We start from the raw sequence: 19678 nt of genomic DNA, 5'->3' as shown, positions 1-19678 counted from the left end.
CTAAGACGAGGTTCTAATCTCGTTCCTGGTACTTCATAGCACAGAACCATTACCTTATCCAATGGCATAACTCAATTGTCAACTCTAGATACACCCATCTCAAGTAAATCCCCTCTTGACCCCTCTCCTGGACAAACTCACTGAGGGGAGTGATTTGCGCACAGACAAGTAATTGGTTCCCCCTTAATCACGTCATCCCTTCACATGGTTTAACAGATACATTCACATATGAAGACAATGTTCCATCCTGTCCTCTTCCCTTTCTGATATTCTGCATAGCACCAGGGATATGTGAAAGACAAGTCTGACCTCTCCCCTCTCTGGGCCCCAAGTGACTGAGCCCCAGCTGAGGGAAGAAATGCAACTGCCAACCCTAGAGTCTATTAGAATACATTCTAATAAAAAGTATATCCCATAAGAATATTATGCAGATATCAGATCAAATTTATTTATATAGCCCTTCGTACATCAGCTGAAATCTCAAAGTGCTGTACAGAAACCCAGCCTAAAACCCCAAACAGCAAGCAATGCAGGTGTAGAAGCACGGTGGCTAGGAAAAACTCCATAGAAAGGCCAAAACCTAGGAAGAAACTTAGAGAGGAACCAGGCTGTGTGGGGTGGCCAGTCCTCTTCTGGCTGTGCCGGGTGGAGATTATAACAGAACATGGCCAAAATGTTCAAATGTTCATAAATGACCAGCATGGTCAAAATAATAATAATCACAGGCAGAACAGTTGAAACTGGAGCAGCAGCACAGCCAGGAAGACTGGGGACAGCAAGGAGTCATCATGCCAGGTAGTCCTGAGGCATGGTCCTAGGGCTCAGGTCCTCCGAGAGAGAGAAAGAAAGAGAGAAAGAGAGAATTAGAGAGAGCATACTTAAATTCACACAGGACACCGGATAGGACAGGAGAAGTACTCCAGATATAACAAACTGACCCTAGCCCCTCGACACATAAACTACTGCAGCATAAATACTGGAGGCTGAGACAGAAGGGGTCAGGAGACACTGTGGCCCCATCCGATGACACCCTCGGACAGGGCCAAACAGGAAGGATATAACCCCACCCACTTTGCCAAAGCACAGCCCCCACACCACTAGAGGGATACCTTCAACCAGCAATTTACCATCCTGAGACAAGGTCGGGTATAGCCCACAAAGATCTCTGCCACAGCACAACACAAGGGGGGCGCCAACCCAGACAGGAAGATCACATCAGTGACTCAAACCACTCAAGTGACGCACCCCTCCTAGGGACGGTATGAAAGAGCCCTAGTAAGCCAGTGACTCAGCCCCTGTAATAGGGTTAGAGGCAGAGAATCCCAGTGGAAAGAGGGGAACCGGCCAGGCAGACACAGCAAGGGCGGTTCGTTGCTGAAGAGCCTTTCCGTTCACCTTCACACTCCTGGGCCAGACTACACTCAATCACATGACCCACAGAAGAGATGAGTCTTCAGTAAAGACTTAAAGTTGAGACCGAGTTTGCGTCTCTCACATGGGTAGGCAGACCATTCCATACAAATCGAGCTCTATAGGAGAAAGCCCTGCCTCCAGCTGTTTGCTTAGAAATTCTAGGGACAATTAGGAGGCCTGCGTCTTGTGACCGTAGCGTATGTGTAGGTATGTACGGCAGGACCACATCAGAGAGATAGGTAGGAGCAAGCCCATGTAATGCTTTGTAGGTTAGCAGTAAACCCTTGAAATCAGCCCTTGCCTTGACAGGAAGCCAGTGTAGGGAGGCTAGCACTGGAGTAATATGATCACATTTTTTTAGTTCTAGTCAGGATTCTAGCAGCCGTATTTAGCACTAACTGAAGTTTATTTAGTGCTTTATCCGGGTAGCCGGAAAATAGAGCATTTGCAGTAGTCTAACCTCGAAGTAACAAAAGCATGGATTAATATTTCTGCATCATTTTTGGACAGAAGGTTTCTGATTTTGCAATGTTATGTAGATGGAAAAAAGCTGTCCTTGAAACAGTCTTGATATGTTCTTCAAAAGAGAGATCAGGGTCCAGAGTAACGCCGAGGTCCTTCACAGTTTTATTTGAGACGACTGTACAACCATTAAGATTAATTGTCAGATTCAACAGAAGATCTCTTTGTTTCTTGGGACCTAGAACAAGCATCTCTGTTTTGTCCGAGTTTAAAATTAGAAAGTTTGCACCCACCCACTTCCTTATGTCTGAAACACATGCTTCTAGCGAGGGCAATTTTGGGGCTTCACCATGTTTCATTGAAATGTACAGCTGTTTGTCATCCGCATAGCAGTGAACGTTAACATTATGTTTTCGAATGATATCCCCAAGAGGTAAAATATAGAGTGAAAACAATAGCGGTCCTAAAACGGAACCTTGAGGAACACCGACATTTACAGTTGATTTGTCAGTGGACAAACCATTCACAGAGACAAACTGATATCTTTCCGACAGATAAACCAGGCCAGAACTTGTCTGTGTAGACCAATTTGGGTTTCCAATCTCTCCAAAAGAATGTGGTGATCGATGGTGGATAGCAGCCTGTAATATGACATCTTAATTACTTATGTTGCCCAACTAATTCTGATTCATCCACCACACTAGTAAGATATGTGGATTTGTACTTCACCATGCAACTTCTGTATATCTTACAACACATTTCTGTGCTTTTAAAGGTGGACCCCTCTCCTTACTACGATGCTTGTGTGAGAGACTCATGTGCTTGTGACAGTGGTGGAGACTGTGAGTGCTTCTGTACCGCAGTGGCAGCTTATGCAAAGGCCTGTAATGAAGCTGGAGCATGCGTAGCCTGGAGAACCCCTCGAATTTGTCGTAAGTTTCTTCACAATCAACAGTGAATGTGATTTTCGAACTACATTAAGGCGCTTGTCAATTCAATACTGGACTAGGTTGACACATTATCATATAGGAGAGTTGATCATGGAAAGGCATCATTATTCTAGTTCAAATAATGACAACTTTTTTCTCACCATATTTTGTACACCACATACAGCACTGTTCTGTGATTACTACAACCCTACTGGAGAATGTGAGTGGCACTACAAGGCATGTGGAGCTCAGTGTATGAAGACCTGCAGAAACCCTTCCGGAGACTGTTCTAGTTTAATTCCAGCATTGGAAGGTAGGGATATGACCATCAAACTCATATTTTGTCTCATTTTGGATATTATTTCTGAATAACAATTGTAATTGAAACTGACCCCAACAATTGTTATACATCTACATGCTGTGTGTCTGAGCAGCCTCAGGCTACATTTACACTGACAAAAATACTTTTTGTAACCTCTTGGCTATTGTGCTTATTATAGGCTGCTATCCTAACTGTCCTGTGGCACAACCTTACTTCAATGAGGAGACAATGAAGTGTGTGGAGAGGGAACAATGTGGCTGTTATGACTATGAAGGAAACCAGTACACCAATGGACAGAATCTTCCGGCACAAAATTGTGAAACATGGTATGTTTGAATAACTCAGTTCACAGTACGTGTACTATTTCAGAGCATATTCTGAATGTTACAACTGTGAAAGTATTAGGTACTCTGTGCTATGTTAATTCTGGGGAAGAGGGTAAGAGTTCGGCAAAGGTTGGAAGGGTCATGCTAGTTTTTCTATAGTGATGCTAACTATGGTTGTATGACAATCTGAAAATGTGCCCTGCTCCCCATGCATTTCACAACTTACTTAATTACCAAGTCCTGAATAGTCTTACCTCTTTACTGGTTTTTTGAACAAAACATTTTTATCTATATAATTTGAACCTTTGAATAATTTCAATGTTTAAATATTTTTTCTTCTTTTAAAGCACCTGCACAATGACTGGAGTGAGCTGTAGTTATGATGTAAATGGTAAGGATGACATCCCCAAATAAAAGTAACATGTTTAGCAATAACCAAAGCAACATTGATTAAATCTAATTGTAAAATACTTTCCCCCCTGCAGATTGTACATGCTTGCATAATGGTAAACAACACCCGTATGGAGAAACCCTCTACAATACAACAGATGGGATTGGTAACTGCATTGTTGCTGTTTGTGCCTCGAACGGAACCATTACCAGGAACATTTCTCCTTGTCAAGTGACCACAACTCCAGTACCAACCACAACATCCCCTCTGACCACAACAACTGTCCATGCAACTACAACACAGACCTCTACAACAACACTAAAGCCCACAACTGTCTTCCACTTCTCAACACCTGGTAAGCAGAGAAGTTCTTGAATGATTCAAGTGCAGCCAGATGTTTATATCATAGTGATGAATGGCAATTTTGATGGCAATTAATATAAGTGCGTATGTAACGTGTTAGTAAATGCCTTTTTGCGTCCAAAAAAGTTGAGGACAATCAAACTCGGACAAGAACGGACCCAAGAACAATTATACTCAAACCCGAAGACAACCAGACCTAGACCCATACCCTATCGGGTCTGGGTCTAGACCAAACCCGATTGGACCCTATTTAAAAAAAAATGTTTATCAGTCAAGTTCCTCCACTGGTTAACAAAAATTACTTTATATTTTGCTTTCTATAAGTATGTAATTTAACCTTATTAGGATCATTTAAATATGCTATAGGCTATGCAGAGCTTTGCATGGGTAATTTCGGGTCCACTCAGGTTTATCAGCTGTACTTACAATTGACTCGAGACTTGATGACAATCAAACAGGAATCGACCTGAACCCGGGTAAAACATTGCATTTTGGTGGGGTCTTGAGTATTCGGGATTGGGTGGACCTGTGAAGACCTCTAGGTGGTAATGAAACGTTTAATTCATGTTAACGATATGTTAACATTTAGAATTGTAAATACGAGTTATTTGGTAAACTAAAAAGTTATTTTTCTGTCCGGGTTAACGAAATAAATATATTTTTCAAAAACAGAACCAACATCAACATCAACATGGACGTCAACAACAATGGAGACCACAACAACTACGGTACCCACAACAAGTGGAGAAGAATCTACATCGACCCCAGCTGAAACTTCAACAAAGGAAGAAACAACAACTGAGACCATCGCATCCACAAAGCCACTTAAAGAAGTCACCTCCGGCCCAACAACCACTTCCACAACTGTAAATGTTGAAACTTCTACTTCAACATCACAGCCCACAGTAACAGGTGAAGAAACATCAGGGCCAGTTGTCATAACTTCCAATCCCACGACATCAACCACAACTTCAAAGGCACCCACTACACCTACCACAGGTGGAACTTCAACAGTTGAAGAAACCACAACTGAGACAATTTCATCTACATCCACAAAGCCACCTAAAGAAGTCCCCACGGGCCCAACAACCACTTCCACCACAGTAATTGTTGAAACCTCTACTTCAACATCACAGCCCACAACAACAGGTGAAGAAACAACAGGGCCAGTTGTCATTACATCCAATCCCACTACTTTAACAACAACAACAATTGCACCCACAACAACGACACCTACCACAGGTGGAACGACAACAGTTGAAGAAACCACAACAGAGACAATTTCATCTACATCCACAAAGCCACCAAAAGAAGTCACCTCCGGCCCAACAACAACTTCCACCACTGTAATTGTTGAAACCTCTACTTCAACATCACAGCCCACAACAACAGGTGAAGAAACAACAGGGCCAGTTGTCATAACTTCCAATCCAACTACTTTAACAACAACAACAATTGCACCCACAACAACGACACCTACCACGGGTGGAACTACAAGAATTGAAGAAACAACATCTGAGTCAATTTCATCTACATCCACAAAACCACCTAAAGAAGTCCCCACGGGCCCAACAACCACTTCCACCACTGTAATTGTTGAAACCTCTACTTCAACATCACAGCCCACAACAACAGGTGAAGAAACAACAGGGCCAGTTGTCATTACATCCAATCCCACTACTTTAACAACAACAACAATTGCACCCACAACAACGACGCCTACCACAGGTGGAACGACAACAGGTGAAGAAACCACAAATGAGACAAGTCCATCTACAAAACCACCTAAAGAAGTCCCCACGGGCCCAACAACCACTTCCACCACTGTAATTGTTGAAACCTCTACTTCAACATCACAGCCCACAACAACAGGTGAAGAAACAACAGGGCCAGTTGTCATAACTTCCAATCCCACTACTTTAACAACAACAACAATTGCACCCACAACAACGAAACCTACCACAGGTGGAACGACAACAGTTGAAGAAACCACAAATGAGACAAGTCCATCTACAAAACCACCTAAAGAAGTCACCTCCGGCCCAACAACAACTTCCACCACTGTAATTGCTGAAACCTCTACTTCAACATCACAGCCCACAGCAACAGGTGAAGAAACATCAGGGCCAGTTGTCATTACATCCAATCCCACTACTTTAACAACAACGACACCTACCACAGGTGGAACGACAACAGTTGAAGAAACCACAACAGAGACAATTTCATCTACAGCCACAAAGCCACCTAAAGAAGTCCCCACGGGCCCAACAACAACTTCCACCACTGTAATTGTTGAAACCTCTACTTCAACATCACAGCCCACAACAACAGGTGAAGAAACATCAGGGCCAGTTGTCATTACATCCAATCCCACTACTTTAACAACGACAACAATTGCACCCACAACAACGAAACCTACCACAGGTGGAACGACAACAGTTGAAGAAACCACAAATGAGACAAGTCCATCTACAAAACCACCTAAAGAAGTCACCTCCGGCCCAACAACCACTTCCACCACTGTAATTGCTGAAACCTCTACTTCAACATCACAGCCCACAGCAACAGGTGAAGAAACATCAGGGCCAGTTGTCATTACATCCAATCCCACTACTTTAACAACAACGACACCTACCACAGGTGGAACAACAACAGTTGAAGAAACCACAACAGAGACCATTTCATCTACAGCCACAAAGCCACCGAAAGAAGTCCCCACGAGCCCAACAACCACTTCCACCACTGTAATTGCTGAAACCTCTACTTCAACATCACAGCCCACAGCAACAGGTGAAGAAACATCAGGGCCAGTTGTCATTACATCCAGTCCCACTACTTTAACAACAACGACACCTACCACAGGTGGAACGACAACAGTTGAAGAAACCACAACAGAGACAATTTCATCTACATCCACAAAGCCACCAAAAGAAGTCACCTCCGGCCCAACAACCACTTCCACCACTGTAATTGTTGAAACCTCTACTTCAACATCACAGCCCACAACAACAGGTGAAGAAACAACAGGGCCAGTTGTCATAACTTCCAATCCAACTACTTTAACAACAACAACAATTGCACCCACAACAACGACACCTACCACGGGTGGAACTACAAGAATTGAAGAAACAACATCTGAGTCAATTTCATCTACATCCACAAAACCACCTAAAGAAGTCCCCACGGGCCCAACAACCACTTCCACCACTGTAATTGCTGAAACCTCTACTTCAACATCGATGCCCACAACAACAGGTGAAGAAACAACAGGGCCAGTTGTCATAACTTCCAATCCAACTACTTTAACAACAACAACAATTGCACCCACAACAACGACACCTACCACGGGTGGAACTACAAGAATTGAAGAAACAACATCTGAGTCAATTTCATCTACATCCACAAAACCACCTAAAGAAGTCCCCACGGGCCCAACAACCACTTCCACCACTGTAATTGTTGAAACCTCTACTTCAACATCACAGCCCACAACAACAGGTGAAGAAACAACAGGGCCAGTTGTCATAACTTCCAATCCCACTACTTTAACAACAACAACAATTGCACCCACAACAACGAAACCTACCACAGGTGGAACGACAACAGTTGAAGAAACCACAAATGAGACAAGTCCATCTACAAAACCACCTAAAGAAGTCACCTCCGGCCCAACAACAACTTCCACCACTGTAATTGCTGAAACCTCTACTTCAACATCACAACCCACAGCAACAGGTGAAGAAACATCAGGGCCAGTTGTCATTACATCCAATCCCACTACTTTAACAACAACGACACCTACCACAGGTGGAACGACAACAGTTGAAGAAACCACAACAGAGACAATTTCATCTACATCCACAAAGCCACCTAAAGAAGTCCCCACGGGCCCAACAACAACTTCCACCACTGTAATTGTTGAAACCTCTACTTCAACATCACAGCCCACAGCAACAGGTGAAGAAACAACAGGGCCAGTTGTCATAACTTCCAATCCCACTACTTTAACAACAACAACAATTGCACCCACAACAACGAAACCTACCACAGGTGGAACGACAACAGTTGAAGAAACCACAAATGAGACAAGTCCATCTACAAAACCACCTAAAGAAGTCACCTCCGGCCCAACAACCACTTCCACCACTGTAATTGCTGAAACCTCTACTTCAACATCACAGCCCACAGCAACAGGTGAAGAAACATCAGGGCCAGTTGTCATTACATCCAATCCCACTACTTTAACAACAACGACACCTACCACAGGTGGAACAACAACAGTTGAAGAAACCACAACAGAGACCATTTCATCTACAGCCACAAAGCCACCGAAAGAAGTCCCCACGAGCCCAACAACCACTTCCACCACTGTAATTGCTGAAACCTCTACTTCAACATCACAGCCCACAGCAACAGGTGAAGAAACATCAGGGCCAGTTGTCATTACATCCAATCCCACTACTTTAACAACAACGACACCTACCACAGGTGGAACGACAACAGTTGAAGAAACCACAACAGAGACAATTTCATCTACATCCACAAAGCCACCTAAAGAAGTCCCCACGGGCCCAACAACAACTTCCACCACTGTAATTGTTGAAACCTCGACTTCAACATCACAGCCCACAGCAACAGGTGAAGAAACAACAGGGCCAGTTGTCATAACTTCCAATCCCACTACTTTAACAACAACAACAATTGCACCCACAACAACGAAACCTACCACAGGTGGAACGACAACAGTTGAAGAAACCACAAATGAGACAAGTCCATCTACAAAACCACCTAAAGAAGTCACCTCCGGCCCAACAACCACTTCCACCACTGTAATTGCTGAAACCTCTACTTCAACATCACAGCCCACAGCAACAGGTGAAGAAACATCAGGGCCAGTTGTCATTACATCCAATCCCACTACTTTAACAACAACGACACCTACCACAGGTGGAACAACAACAGTTGAAGAAACCACAACAGAGACCATTTCATCTACAGCCACAAAGCCACCGAAAGAAGTCCCCACGAGCCCAACAACCACTTCCACCACTGTAATTGCTGAAACCTCTACTTCAACATCACAGCCCACAGCAACAGGTGAAGAAACATCAGGGCCAGTTGTCATAACTTCCAATCCCACTACTTTAACAACAACAACAATTGCACCCACAACAACGACACCTACCACGGGTGGAACTACAAGAATTGAAGAAACCACATCTGAGTCAATTTCATCTACATCCACAAAGCCACCTAAAGAAGTCCCCACGGGCCCAACAACAACTTCCACCACTGTAATTGTTGAAACCTCTACTTCAACATCACAGCCCACAGCAACAGGTGAAGAAACATCAGGGCCAGTTGTCATTACATCCAATCCCACTACTTTAACAACAACGACACCTACCACAGGTGGAACGACAACAGTTGAAGAAACCACAACAGAGACAATTTCATCTACATCCACAAAGCCACCAAAAGAAGTCACCTCCGGCCCAACAACAACTTCCACCACTGTAATTGTTGAAACCTCTACTTCAACATCACAGCCCACAACAACAGGTGAAGAAACAACAGGGCCAGTTGTCATAACTTCCAATCCCACTACTTTAACAACAACAACAATTGCACCCACAACAACGAAACCTACCACAGGTGGAACGACAACAGTTGAAGAAACCACAAATGAGACACGTCCATCTACAAAACCACCTAAAGAAGTCACCTCCGGCCCAACAACCACTTCCACCACTGTAATTGCTGAAACCTCTACTTCAACATCACAGCCCACAGCAACAGGTGAAGAAACATCAGGGCCAGTTGTCATTACATCCAATCCCACTACTTTAACAACAACGACACCTACCACAGGTGGAACAACAACAGTTGAAGAAACCACAACAGAGACCATTTCATCTACAGCCACAAAGCCACCGAAAGAAGTCCCCACGAGCCCAACAACCACTTCCACCACTGTAATTGCTGAAACCTCTACTTCAACATCACAGCCCACAGCAACAGGTGAAGAAACATCAGGGCCAGTTGTCATTACATCCAATCCCACTACTTTAACAACAACGACACCTACCACAGGTGGAACGACAACAGTTGAAGAAACCACAACCGAGACAATTTCATCTACAGCCACAAAGCCACCTAAAGAAGTCCCCACGAGCCCAACAACCACTTCCACCACTGTAATTGCTGAAACCTCTACTTCAACATCACAGCCCACAACAACAGGTGAAGAAACATCAGGGCCAGTTGTCATAACTTCCAATCCCACTACTTTAACAACAACAACAATTGCACCCACAACAACGACACCTACCACGGGTGGAACTACAAGAATTGAAGAAACCACATCTGAGTCAATTTCATCTACATCCACAAAGCCACCTGAAGAAGTCCCCACGGGCCCAACAACAACTTCCACCACTGTAATTGTTGAAACCTCTACTTCAACATCACAGCCCACAGCAACAGGTGAAGAAACATCAGGGCCAGTTGTCATTACATCCAATCCCACTACTTTAACAACAACGACACCTACCACAGGTGGAACGACAACAGTTGAAGAAACCACAACAGAGACAATTTCATCTACATCCACAAAGCCACCTAAAGAAGTCCCCACGGGCCCAACAACAACTTCCACCACTGTAATTGTTGAAACCTCTACTTCAACATCACAGCCCACAGCAACAGGTGAAGAAACAACAGGGCCAGTTGTCATAACTTCCAATCCCACTACTTTAACAACAACAACAATTGCACCCACAACAACGAAACCTACCACAGGTGGAACGACAACAGTTGAAGAAACCACAAATGAGACAAGTCCATCTACAAAACCACCTAAAGAAGTCACCTCCGGCCCAACAACAACTTCCACCACTGTAATTGCTGAAACCTCTACTTCAACATCACAGCCCACAGCAACAGGTGAAGAAACATCAGGGCCAGTTGTCATTACATCCAATCCCACTACTTTAACAACAACGACACCTACCACAGGTGGAACGACAACAGTTGAAGAAACCACAACAGAGACAATTTCATCTACATCCACAAAGCCACCTAAAGAAGTCCCCACGGGCCCAACAACAACTTCCACCACTGTAATGGTTGAAACCTCTACTTCAACATCACAGCCCACAGCAACAGGTGAAGAAACAACAGGGCCAGTTGTCATAACTTCCAATCCCACTACTTTAACAACAACAACAATTGCACCCACAACAACGAAACCTACCACAGGTGGAACGACAACAGTTGAAGAAACCACAAATGAGACAAGTCCATCTACAAAACCACCTAAAGAAGTCACCTCCGGCCCAACAACAACTTCCACCACTGTAATTGCTGAAACCTCTACTTCAACATCACAGCCCACAGCAACAGGTGAAGAAACATCAGGGCCAGTTGTCATTACATCCAATCCCACTACTTTAACAACAACGACACCTACCACAGGTGGAACGACAACAGTTGAAGAAACCACAACAGAGACAATTTCATCTACAGCCACAAAGCCACCTAAAGAAGTCCCCACGGGCCCAACAACAACTTCCACCACTGTAATTGTTGAAACCTCTACTTCAACATCACAGCCCACAACAACAGGTGAAGAAACATCAGGGCCAGTTGTCATTACATCCAATCCCACTACTTTAACAACGACAACAATTGCACCCACAACAACGAAACCTACCACAGGTGGAACGACAACAGTTGAAGAAACCACAAATGAGACAAGTCCATCTACAAAACCACCTAAAGAAGTCACCTCCGGCCCAACAACCACTTCCACCACTGTAATTGCTGAAACCTCTACTTCAACATCACAGCCCACAGCAACAGGTGAAGAAACATCAGGGCCAGTTGTCATTACATCCAATCCCACTACTTTAACAACAACGACACCTACCACAGGTGGAACAACAACAGTTGAAGAAACCACAACAGAGACCATTTCATCTACAGCCACAAAGCCACCGAAAGAAGTCCCCACGAGCCCAACAACCACTTCCACCACTGTAATTGCTGAAACCTCTACTTCAACATCACAGCCCACAGCAACAGGTGAAGAAACATCAGGGCCAGTTGTCATTACATCCAATCCCACTACTTTAACAACAACGACACCTACCACAGGTGGAACGACAACAGTTGAAGAAACCACAACAGAGACAATTTCATCTACATCCACAAAGCCACCAAAAGAAGTCACCTCCGGCCCAACAACAACTTCCACCACTGTAATTGTTGAAACCTCTACTTCAACATCACAGCCCACAACAACAGGTGAAGAAACAACAGGGCCAGTTGTCATAACTTCCAATCCAACTACTTTAACAACAACAACAATTGCACCCACAACAACGACACCTACCACGGGTGGAACTACAAGAATTGAAGAAACAACATCTGAGTCAATTTCATCTACATCCACAAAGCCACCTAAAGAAGTCCCCACGGGCCCAACAACCACTTCCACCACTGTTATTGCTGAAACCTCTACTTCAACATCGATGCCCACAACAACAGGTGAAGAAACAACAGGGCCAGTTGTCATAACTTCCAATCCAACTACTTTAACAACAACAACAATTGCACCCACAACAACGACACCTACCACGGGTGGAACGACAACAGTTGAAGAAACCACAAATGAGACAAGTCCATCTACAAAACCACCTAAAGAAGTCACCTCCGGCCCAACAACAACTTCCACCACTGTAATTGCTGAAACCTCTACTTCAACATCACAGCCCACAGCAACAGGTGAAGAAACATCAGGGCCAGTTGTCATTACATCCAATCCCACTACTTTAACAACGACAACAATTGCACCCACAACAACGAAACCTACCACAGGTGGAACGACAACAGTTGAAGAAACCACAAATGAGACAAGTCCATCTACAAAACCACCTAAAGAAGTCACCTCCGGCCCAACAACCACTTCCACCACTGTAATTGCTGAAACCTCTACTTCAACATCACAGCCCACAGCAACAGGTGAAGAAACATCAGGGCCAGTTGTCATTACATCCAATCCCACTACTTTAACAACAACGACACCTACCACAGGTGGAACAACAACAGTTGAAGAAACCACAACAGAGACCATTTCATCTACAGCCACAAAGCCACCGAAAGAAGTCCCCACGAGCCCAACAACCACTTCCACCACTGTAATTGCTGAAACCTCTACTTCAACATCACAGCCCACAGCAACAGGTGAAGAAACATCAGGGCCAGTTGTCATTACATCCAATCCCACTACTTTAACAACAACGACACCTACCACAGGTGGAACGACAACAGTTGAAGAAACCACAACAGAGACAATTTCATCTACATCCACAAAGCCACCAAAAGAAGTCACCTCCGGCCCAACAACAACTTCCACCACTGTAATTGTTGAAACCTCTACTTCAACATCACAGCCCACAACAACAGGTGAAGAAACAACAGGGCCAGTTGTCATAACTTCCAATCCAACTACTTTAACAACAACAACAATTGCACCCACAACAACGACACCTACCACGGGTGGAACTACAAGAATTGAAGAAACAACATCTGAGTCAATTTCATCTACATCCACAAAGCCACCTAAAGAAGTCCCCACGGGCCCAACAACCACTTCCACCACTGTTATTGCTGAAACCTCTACTTCAACATCGATGCCCACAACAACAGGTGAAGAAACAACAGGGCCAGTTGTCATAACTTCCAATCCAACTACTTTAACAACAACAACAATTGCACCCACAACAACGACACCTACCACGGGTGGAACGACAACAGTTGAAGAAACCACAAATGAGACAAGTCCATCTACAAAACCACCTAAAGAAGTCACCTCCGGCCCAACAACAACTTCCACCACTGTAATTGCTGAAACCTCTACTTCAACATCACAGCCCACAGCAACAGGTGAAGAAACATCAGGGCCAGTTGTCATTACATCCAATCCCACTACTTTAACAACAACGACACCTACCACAGGTGGAACGACAACAGTTGAAGAAACCACAACAGAGACCATTTCATCTACAGCCACAAAGCCACCGAAAGAAGTCCCCACGAGCCCAACAACCACTTCCACCACTGTAATTGCTGAAACCTCTACTTCAACATCACAGCCCACAGCAACAGGTGAAGAAACATCAGGGCCAGTTGTCATTACATCCAATCCCACTACTTTAACAACAACGACACCTACCACAGGTGGAACGACAACAGTTGAAGAAACCACAACAGAGACAATTTCATCTACATCCACAAAGCCACCAAAAGAAGTCACCTCCGGCCCAACAACAACTTCCACCACTGTAATTGTTGAAACCTCTACTTCAACATCACAGCCCACAGCAACAGGTAAAGAAACATCAGGGCCAGTTGTCATTACATCCAATCCCACTACTTTAACAACAACGACACCTACCACAGGTGGAACGACAACAGTTGAAGAAACCACAACAGAGACAATTTCATCTACATCCACAAAGCCACCTAAAGAAGTCCCCACGGGCCCAACAACAACTTCCACCACTGTAATGGTTGAAACCTCTACTTCAACATCACAGCCCACAGCAACAGGTGAAGAAACAACAGGGCCAGTTGTCATAACTTCCAATCCCACTACTTTAACAACAACAACAATTGCACCCACAACAACGAAACCTACCACAGGTGGAACGACAACAGTTGAAGAAACCACAACAGAGACAATTTCATCTACATCCACAAAGCCACCTAAAGAAGTCCCCACGGGCCCAACAACAACTTCCACCACTGTAATTGTTGAAACCTCTACTTCAACATCACAGCCCACAGCAACAGGTGAAGAAACAACAGGGCCAGTTGTCATAACTTCCAATCCCACTACTTTAACAACAACTACAATGGCACCCAAAACAACGACACCTACCACGGGTGGAACTACAAGAATTGAAGAAACCACATCTGAGTCAATTTCATCTACATCCACAAAGCCACCTAAAGAAGTCCCCACGGGCCCAACAACAACTTCCACCACTGTAATTGTTGAAACCTCTACTTCAACATCACAGCCCACAGCAACAGGTGAAGAAACAACAGGGCCAGTTGTCATAACTTCCAATCCCACTACTTTAACAACAACTACAATGGCACCCACTATAACAACAGAGGAAACTACACCTACCACAGGTGTAACGACAACAGTTGAAGAAACCACAACAGAGACAATTTCATCTACAGCCACAAAGCCACCTAAAGAAGTCCCCACGGGCCCAACAACCACTTCCACCACTGTAATGGTTGAAACCTCTACTTCAACATCACAGCCCACAACAACAGGTGAAGAAACATCAGGGCCAGTTGTCATAACTTCAATCCCACTACTTTAACAACAACAACAATTGCACCCACAACAACGACACCTACTACAGGTGGAACTACAAGAATTGAAGAAACAACATCTGAGTCAATTTCATCTACATCCACAAAGCCACCTAAAGAAGTCCCCACGGGCCCAACAACCACTTCCACCACTGGAATTGCTGAAACCTCTACTTCAACATCACAGCCCACAGCAACAGGTGAAGAAACAACAGGGCCAGTTGTCATAACTTCCAATCCCACTACTTTAACAACAACAACAATTGCACCCACAACAACGAAACCTACCACAGGTGGAACGACAACAGTTGAAGAAACCACAACAGAGACAATTTCATCTACATCCACAAAGCCACCTAAAGAAGTCCCCACGGGCCCAACAACAACTTCCACCACTGTAATTGTTGAAACCTCTACTTCAACATCACAGCCCACAGCAACAGGTGAAGAAACAACAGGGCCAGTTGTCATAACTTCCAATCCCACTACTTTAACAACAACTACAATGGCACCCAAAACAACGACACCTACCACGGGTGGAACTACAAGAATTGAAGAAACCACATCTGAGTCAATTTCATCTACATCCACAAAGCCACCTAAAGAAATCCCCACGGGCCCAACAACCACTTCCACCACTGTAATTGTTGAAACCTCTACTTCAACATCACAGCCCACAGCAACAGGTGAAGAAACAACAGGGCCAGTTGTCATAACTTCCAATCCCACTACTTTAACAACAACTACAATGGCACCCACTATAACAACAGAGGAAACTACACCTACCACAGGTGTAACGACAACAGTTGAAGAAACCACAACAGAGACAATTTCATCTACAGCCACAAAGCCACCTAAAGAAGTCCCCACGAGCCCAACGACCACTTCCACCACTGTAATTGCTGAAACCTCTACTTCAACATCACAGCCCACAACAACAGGTGAAGAAACATCAGGGCCAGTTGTCATAACTTCCAATCCCACTACTTTAACAACAACAACAATTGCACCCACAACAACGACACCTACTATAGGTGGAACTACAAGAATTGAAGAAACAACATCTGAGTCAATTTCATCTACATCCACAAAGCCACCTAAAGAAGTCCCCACGGGCCTAACAACCACTTCCACCACTGGAATTGCTGAAACCTCTACTTCAACATCACAGCCCACAACAACAGGTGAAGAAACATCAGGGCCAGTTGTCATAACTTCCAATCCCACTACTTTAACAACAACAACAATTGCACCCACAACAACGACACCTACCACGGGTGGAACTACAAGAATTGAAGAAACCACATCTGAGTCAATTTCATCTACATCCACAAAGCCACCTAAAGAAGTCCCCACGGGCCCAACAACAACTTCCACCACTGTAATTGTTGAAACCTCTACTTCAACATCACAGCCCACAGCAACAGGTGAAGAAACATCAGGACCAGTTGTCATAACTTCCAATCCCACTACTTTAACAACAACAACAATTGCACCCACAACAACGACACCTACCACGGGTGGAACTACAAGAATTGAAGAAACCACATCTGAGTCAATTTCATCTACTTCCACAAAGCCACCTAAAGAAGTCCCCACGAGCCCAACAACCACTTCCACCACTGTAATTGTTGAAACCTCTACTTCAACATCACAGCCCACAGAAACAGGTGAAGAAACATCAGGGCCAGTTGTCATAACTTCTAATCCCACTACTTTAACAACAACTACAATGGCACCCACTACAACAACAGAGGTAACTACACCTACCACAGGTGTAACGACAACAGTTGAAGAAACCACAACAGAGACAATTTCATCTACAGCCACAAAGCCACCTAAAGAAGTCCCCACGGGCCCAACAACCACTTCCACCACTGTAATTGTTGAAACCTCTACTTCAACATCACAGCCCACAGCAACAGGTGAAGAAACATCAGGGCCAGTTGTCATAACTTCCAATCCCACTACTTTAACAACAACAACAATTGCACCCACAACAACGACACCTACCACGGGTGGAACTACAAGAATTGAAGAAACCACATCTGAGTCAATTTCATCTACATCCACAAAGCCACCTAAAGAAGTCCCCACGGGCCCAACAACAACTTCCACCACTGTAATTGTTGAAACCTCTACTTCAACATCACAGCCCACAGCAACAGGTGAAGAAACATCAGGGCCAGTTGTCATTACATCCAATCCCACTACTTTAACAACAACGACACCTACCACAGGTGGAACGACAACAGTTGAAGAAACCACAACAGAGACAATTTCATCTACAGCCACAAAGCCACCTAAAGAAGTCCCCACGGGCCCAACAACCACTTCCAACACTGTAATTGCTGAAACCTCTACTTCAACATCACAGCCCACAGCAACAGGTGAAGAAACATCAGGACCAGTTGTCATAACTTCCAATCCCACTACTTTAACAACAACAACAATTGCACCCACAACAACGACACCTACCACAGGTGGAACGACAACAGTTGAAGAAACCACAACAGAGACAATTTCACCTACAGCCACAAAGCCACCTAAAGAAGTCCCCACGGGCCCAACAACCACTTCCACCACTGGAATTGTTGAAACCTCTACTTCAACATCACAGCCCACAGCAACAGGTGAAGAAACATCAGGGCCAGTTGTCATTACATCCAATCCCACTACTTTAACAACAACGACACCTACCACAGGTGGAACGACAACAGTTGAAGAAACCACAACAGAGACAATTTCATCTACAGCCACAAAGCCACCTAAAGAAGTCCCCACGGGCCCAACAACAACTTCCACCACTGTAATTGTTGAAACCTCTACTTCAACATCACAGCCCACAACAACAGGTGAAGAAACATCAGGGCCAGTTGTCATAACTTCCAATCCCACTACTTTAACAACAACAACAATTGCACCCACAACAACGACACCTACCACGGGTGGAACTACAAGAATTGAAGAAACCACATCTGAGTCAATTTCATCTACATCCACAAAGCCACCTGAAGAAGTCCCCACGGGCCCAACAACCACTTCCACCACTGTAATTGTTGAAACCTCTACTTCAACATCACAGCCCGCAACAACAGGTGAAGAAACAACAGGGCCAGTTGTCATAACTTCCAATCCCACTACTTTAACGACAACAACAATTGCACCCACAACAATGACACCTACCACAGGTGGAACGACAACAGTTGAAGAAACCACAACAGAGACAATTTCACCTACAGCCACAAAGCCACCTAAAGAAGTCCCCACGGGCCCAACAACCACTTCCACCACTGTAATTGTTGAAACCTCTACTTCAACATCACAGCCCGCAACAACAGGTGAAGAAACAACAGGGCCAGTTGTCATAACTTCCAATCCCACTACTTTAACGACAACAACAATTGCACCCACAACAATGACACCTACCACAGGTGGAACGACAACAGTTGAAGAAACCACAACAGAGACAATTTCACCTACAGCCACAAAGCCACCTAAAGAAGTCCCCACGGGCCCAACAACCACTTCCACCACTGTAATTGTTGAAACCTCTACTTCAACATCACAGCCCACAACAACAGGTGAAGAAACATCAGGGCCAGTTGTCAAAACTTCCAATCCCACTACTTTAACAACAACAACAGAGGTAACTACACCTACCACAGGTGTAACGACAACAGTTGAAGAAACCACAACTGAGACAATTTCAACTACATCTACAAAACCACCTAAAGAAGCCACCACAGGCCCAATTACATATTCCACAACTGCTGAAGTTGTAACTTTGACATCACAGCCTTCAACAACAAGCATAGAAACAACAGAGCCAGTTGTCATCACAGGCCCATTAGAAACAACAAGAAATCCTTCAACATCGCCACAAGTGATTATTACACCAACATCACAAGTAGTCACCACCAGCCAGTGTATGTGCATTGTTAATGGGACACAATATCTACCAGGTAACATGTTATAAATGTCATTTAGACAATCAAAATCAATTTCATTTCACTAATCTTTTAATTAATTTTAATTTGTAAAAGGAAATGTTTTAACACTTGTCTTTCTTAAC

General features: G+C 44.3%; 1 protein-coding gene and 2 long non-coding RNA genes across 52 annotated transcripts in view; 2 read left to right on the top strand and 1 right to left on the bottom strand.

The window, feature by feature from the left end:
* Positions 1–19678, top strand: part of LOC118360042 (mucin-2-like) — a 74471-nt gene that overhangs the window by 48894 nt on the left and 5899 nt on the right. The window contains exons 25-45 of one of the 50 annotated variants that reach the window (XM_052483122.1): positions 2651–2807; positions 2989–3117; positions 3305–3452; positions 3800–3843; positions 3938–4198; positions 4879–5355; positions 8845–9546; positions 9769–9861; positions 10765–10914; positions 11152–11466; positions 11683–11832; positions 12292–12606; positions 13087–13524; positions 14227–14448; positions 14671–14820; positions 15064–15306; positions 15804–16289; positions 16788–17030; positions 17529–17771; positions 17994–18458; positions 18702–19568. In XM_052483122.1, the coding sequence (XP_052339082.1) occupies positions 2651–2807; positions 2989–3117; positions 3305–3452; positions 3800–3843; positions 3938–4198; positions 4879–5355; positions 8845–9546; positions 9769–9861; positions 10765–10914; positions 11152–11466; positions 11683–11832; positions 12292–12606; positions 13087–13524; positions 14227–14448; positions 14671–14820; positions 15064–15306; positions 15804–16289; positions 16788–17030; positions 17529–17771; positions 17994–18458; positions 18702–19568 (6298 nt within the window). Of the gene's footprint in view, positions 1–2650; positions 2808–2988; positions 3118–3304; positions 3453–3799; positions 3844–3937; positions 4199–4878; positions 5356–8844; positions 9862–10764; positions 12607–12756; positions 12994–13086; positions 13675–13917; positions 14599–14670; positions 15307–15653; positions 16290–16787; positions 17031–17528; positions 17772–17993; positions 18459–18701; positions 19569–19678 lie in introns of all 50 variants that reach the window. The other 49 variants (XM_052483101.1, XM_052483116.1, XM_052483109.1 and 46 more) reach the window with 49 other exon arrangements.
* Positions 5455–7830, top strand: LOC127912834 (uncharacterized). Its single transcript, XR_008083569.1, has 3 exons — positions 5455–5841; positions 6079–6315; positions 7705–7830. It is a non-coding gene; the product is annotated as an uncharacterized LOC127912834 (long non-coding RNA).
* Positions 6315–19208, bottom strand: LOC127912833 (uncharacterized). Its single transcript, XR_008083568.1, has 14 exons — positions 19101–19208; positions 18150–18371; positions 17685–17906; positions 17187–17441; positions 16756–16943; positions 15148–15274; positions 13643–13758; positions 13157–13198; positions 12670–12919; positions 10363–10605; positions 9272–9459; positions 8591–8812; positions 7618–7672; positions 6315–6450 (listed from the first exon to the last, which is right to left on the bottom strand). It is a non-coding gene; the product is annotated as an uncharacterized LOC127912833 (long non-coding RNA).

Source organism: Oncorhynchus keta, chromosome 2 (assembly GCF_023373465.1).
Source record: "Oncorhynchus keta strain PuntledgeMale-10-30-2019 chromosome 2, Oket_V2, whole genome shotgun sequence".
NCBI classification, from domain to species: domain Eukaryota; kingdom Metazoa; phylum Chordata; class Actinopteri; order Salmoniformes; family Salmonidae; genus Oncorhynchus; species Oncorhynchus keta.
The sequence above is the reverse complement of the archived record's forward strand: the minus strand, read 5'-3'. Positions and strand labels throughout refer to the sequence as shown.